General features: G+C 44.0%; 1 protein-coding gene across 1 annotated transcript in view; it reads left to right on the top strand.

Annotated features, from left to right (window-relative positions):
• The window catches only part of Rpgrip1 (RPGR interacting protein 1), a 59,581-nt gene that overhangs the window by 13,366 nt on the left and 41,574 nt on the right, over positions 1–4,641 (top strand). The window contains exons 5-6 of the mRNA XM_026777934.1: positions 506–622; positions 4,250–4,355. Coding sequence (XP_026633735.1) covers positions 506–622; positions 4,250–4,355 — 223 coding nt within the window. The remainder of the gene's footprint in view (positions 1–505; positions 623–4,249; positions 4,356–4,641) is intronic.

Here is a 4,641-nt window from a genome sequence, read left to right as displayed (position 1 = left end):
AAGAACCACAGCTCCCAGAATTCCAGGAAGTTACCTGGTCCTTAGGTAGGTAGGGTTTACAGGTTAACTTTGGGTCTAACAACCGAAAGTATTTCCCCTTCCTTCTAGTTTTTATCTACTATGTTGACATTTGCAGGCTACATTTTGTAAGATTACCCTCTAGATCACTAACTTTTATCTAATTCTTTGGAAGGGAAACAGCTCAATTCAAGGTCTTATAAACGAGATACTAGCCCAGCCTGTTAGAAAAGTGCAATATGTATGGTCTACTTTGACATTTTGAAGGTTATATTGACTTATTAGCTGTTTTGAAATCTTGGAAACCTGAAAGAAAATTATTTGCAATTAATTCACAGTTAATAAACATTTTAAAAGTTAAAAATAAATAAATAAATGTTTCTGCTTCTCCCTTTTGAGGTTAATCTTCCTCTAAATGTAACAGTCTACTTTTTATCAGCCAAGTCCTGATCTGGGCTAAATTCTTTGGTCTATGTATGCCTGACAGTGCTCCCATTAGGACTACAGAGGTGGAAGAAGCACCCGGGTCTGAGGAAACGCCCAGAGGGGAAAAGTTCGTTCAGAGGAGCTCACTGGAGTGTGCGCGGAAAGCTGCCGAGCTTCGGTGAGAGCTAACATTCTGTGCTTCAAACTATACTGAGCAGAAAAAGGAAGGCCTTTTTGTTTATTTGAGCTTTTCTTCACCACAGAAGAAAGTGATTATTTAGGGATAGATTAAATCTAGAAATAGACCTGGAGTGAGAAACCCTGAATATAAAGAGGTAGGTGGGTTAGGTCTTGTGGCACATGCCTGATCTACATAGAGACAGGGTGACAGGATAAAACCAAAGAGGAGAGGGGAGGGGAAGGAAGGAATGAATTTCTCCCTGTAGTCCTGGCTGCCCTGGAACTCACTATGTAGACCAAGCTGGCCTCGAACTCACAGAGACCTGCCTGCCTCTACCTCTCAAGTGCTGGGATTAAAGGTGTGCGCCACCACTGCCCGGCTGGAGCTGATTCTTTTATTCCATCGAACGTTTTAAGAACTGAACTTGTCTGACTTCTGTGGCAAGTACTTCTACGTGCTGGTCAAAGGACTGGAGACTTAGCTCAGGGCAGAGATGGCTTGCTTCTGCCTCTGGGGTGCTAGAATTGAAGATAAGACTCGCAATACCCGACAAAGAGAAAAAGAGACGAGAGAGATGGCTCAGTCAGTATGCTGCTTGTCACATAAGCCTGCGGACCATTGTTTGAAACCTCAGCACCCACAGGAAAGCAGGTTAGCCCTGCACTAGGGTGTCGGAGACAAGGGGCTCTCTGGAGCTCATTGCTAGCCAGGTTCTGTGTGAGAGACCTTGTCTTGATATGTAAAGTGGAGCACAGGAAAGGAAGATACCCAGCATCAACCTCTGGCCTCCACATGTGTGTGTGAGCATGAGTGTGAACACACACACCAGTCATGGATGTGTGAGCATGAGTGTGAACACACACACACCACATGGATAAGTGACTGCATTGTTTAGATCAGCTTTTTAGTTTCATAACAAAATTGAATAAGGAGTATCACACACCCTTGTCTCCACAGCTTTTTCAGGTTATTTTTTATTTAGATTTTTAATTTTCATTTTATGTATATGACTGTTTTTGCTTGTGTATATGGCTGTGCACCATGTGAGTTGCTGATACCCGTGGAGGGCAGAAGTTGGATCCAGCCACCATGTGATGCTGGGAATTGAACCCCAGTCCTCTGCAAGAGCAACAAGTGCCCTTAACTTAACCACAAGGCCAACTTTTCAGCTTCTCCTTATTTTTCAGATTTATGTATTTTTTTTTAATGTAGGATGTTAGTTCACTGTGTGCGTCTGGTGCCCAAAGAGCCAGAAGAAGGCGCCAGATCCCTTGGAACCTTGGTTGGCTGCTGTTTAACCTGGGACTAGAATCTGTGCTTGCCAAGAACAGCAAGTATTCTTTACCACTGAACCCGAAGTAGAGCCTTTATTACAAAAATTAACTAATAACCAGAACACACCTTTAATCCCAGCACTTGGGAGGCAGAGGCGGGCAGATCTCAGTGAATTTGAGGCCAGCCTGGTCTACAAGGTGAGTTCCAGGGCAGCTAGGGCTGTTACACAGAGAAACTCTGTCTCAAGACACAAACGAATGAATGAATGAATGAATGAGTAAGTGAATGAATGAATGAATGTTTACTGATGGCCAGACCTGGTGGCACATGTTTTTAATTCAGCACTTGGGAGGCAGAAACAGGCCAATCCTTAGGAATTCAAGGCCAGCTGGATTAGAGAATTCTAGGCGAACTAAGGTTACATAGTAGGACCCTTTCTCAATGAAAATAGAAATAAAAAGAACATCAAAACAAGCTAATATTGACAGAGTCAACAGTTGATATCAAAGTTCGTTCTTAGGCGGGCATTGGTGGCACACACCTTCAGTCTTAGCACTCTGGAGACTGAGTCAGGCGGATCTCTGTGAATTCCAGGCCAGCCTGGTCTACAAAGTGAGTTTCAGGACAGCCAGGGTTTTGTAGAGAAACCCTGTCTCAAAAGAAAAAAAAAAGGTCATTCTTGCTGTTGTGCATGCTGGGAGTTTGGGCAAATGTGTAATTATACGGATCTGGATCCATCGTAAACCACAGGGTATTCGCCGCCCTGAAAACCTCTTGTGCTCTGCTTGTTTATGTCTCTTTCCCCAACCTCTGATGACCGTTGATCCTTTCGATCTCGCTGTTGCTTTTCCTTTTACCTAAAGCACTGTTTAGCTGGGACTGTGCGAATACAGCTTTGTGGGTTCCCACTTTTCACTTCATCACACGCATTTATGAGTCCACCCGGTTTCCGTCCCTTTAAGTCAGCCCACCTCCGCCCCACCCGCCACCTCGGGCTGAATAACAAACCGTCCATTGAGTTTTGTTTTTGTTTTTTTCTTTTTGAGACAGTGTTTCAGGTAACCCAGGCTGACCCAAGCTCACTGTGGAGCAGAGGATAATCTTGAAGCTCTGATCCTCCTGCTTCTACCTTCCATGTCTGGGGTTACAGGCATTTACCACCACCTCTGTTTTATACAGGGCGGGGGACCAAGTTCAGGACCTATCAACTGAGCTAGAACCGCAAGCCTGTGGAGACCTGCTTAGTGCTGAAAGGCTAAGTCCCACATGTAATTACTCTGAGGTCGAGTCTAAGCAACAATGTAATTTTAAAGACCTCGTTCATATGTAACTACTCAGGACTGAGAGTGAGAGTCACTGGGGCAGAGTGAGCCAAAATCCTTACTAATATCTTTTAAACCTTTTTTCATTTTCTTTTCTTTTTTTTCTCCTTTCTTTTTCTTTTTTTTTCTCTTTTCTTTTTTTTTTTTTTCTTTTGAGACAGGATTTACTAAATAGCTCTGGCTGTCCTGGAACTCACTCTGTGACATCAAACTCAGAGATCTACCTGCCTCTGCCTCCTAAGTGTTCGGATTAAAAGTGTATGTCATCAAATTTTTTTTTGTATTTTGAGACAGGGTTTCTTTGTGTAGCCCTGGCTGTCCTAGAACTCTCTCTGTAGACTAAACTGGCCTTGAATTCAGAGATCTGCCTGACTCTGCCTCCCAAATTCCAGAGTGCTAGGATTAAAGGTATGCCCCACCATGCCCAGCTAAGTTATTTTTTAAAAAAGGAAAAAAGAAAAAGGCCTTACAGACAAGGTAGTGGTGACACACACCTTTAATTCCAGTAGCCACACTAGCTTGCCATGAAACTGGGTGGTAGTGGTGCATGCCTTTAATCCCAGTCCTAGAGAGGAATATAAGACAGGAGGAGACAGCTCTTAGACACAGTCTCTTCCTGAGATTCCTGGAGGCAGGATCGCCATTTTAGACTGAGGTAAGAGCCAGTGGCTTACTGGCTGATTTGCTTTTCTGACATTTAGGTTGAACCCCAATATTTGTTTCTGGGTTTTTATTAATCATGCTACAGTGGGGTTTGCCTTTAACCCCAGCACTCAGGAGGCAGAGGCAGATGGATCTCTGTGAGTTCAAGGCCAATCTGGTCTACAGAGTGAGTTCCAGGACAGGCTCCAAAGCTACAGAGAAGCCCTGTTTCAGGGAAGAAAAAAAAAATTAGCAACAACAAAATAGGAGGAAGGACATTTTGCATACTGTGTTTCAACTTCCGATGTGTTCTGGGGCAGCAGAAGAGGCAACGGCAGGAAGTACTGGGTCCCTGATGGAACAGTTCAGTGTCTTCTGTTTACAGAGCTTCCATTAAGGAGAACGTGGAGCTGATTCGGCTTAAGAAACTCTTATATGAAAAGAATGCCTCATTAGCAGCCACAGAAGCCCAATTAACACAAGTTCAAGAGGTGAGTTGCTATAATCAGCTTTGCTTTTTAGAGAGGGGAAAGCCAATTAGTTCTTGTATGAAGTCCTAGGTTCATTCCCTAGTACTGCAAAAAGGGGAGGGGGTGTTACTTAAAAAAAAAAAAAAACTAGCAAGGCCGTGGTGATGTGCACCTTTAATCTCAGCACTGGGAAGGCACTGGGGTGGTGAATGCAGACACACTGAAGGTCAGAGGTCAGGTCCTAGAACCTGTCTGTTAGGAGGTGAATGCACACACACTGAAGGTCAGGTCCTAGAACCTGTCTGTT

The sequence above is a fragment of the Microtus ochrogaster genome, unplaced genomic scaffold (genome assembly GCF_000317375.1).
Source record: "Microtus ochrogaster isolate Prairie Vole_2 unplaced genomic scaffold, MicOch1.0 UNK91, whole genome shotgun sequence".
NCBI lineage: Eukaryota > Metazoa > Chordata > Mammalia > Rodentia > Cricetidae > Microtus > Microtus ochrogaster.
This window is presented reverse-complemented; position numbering and strand designations above follow the sequence as displayed.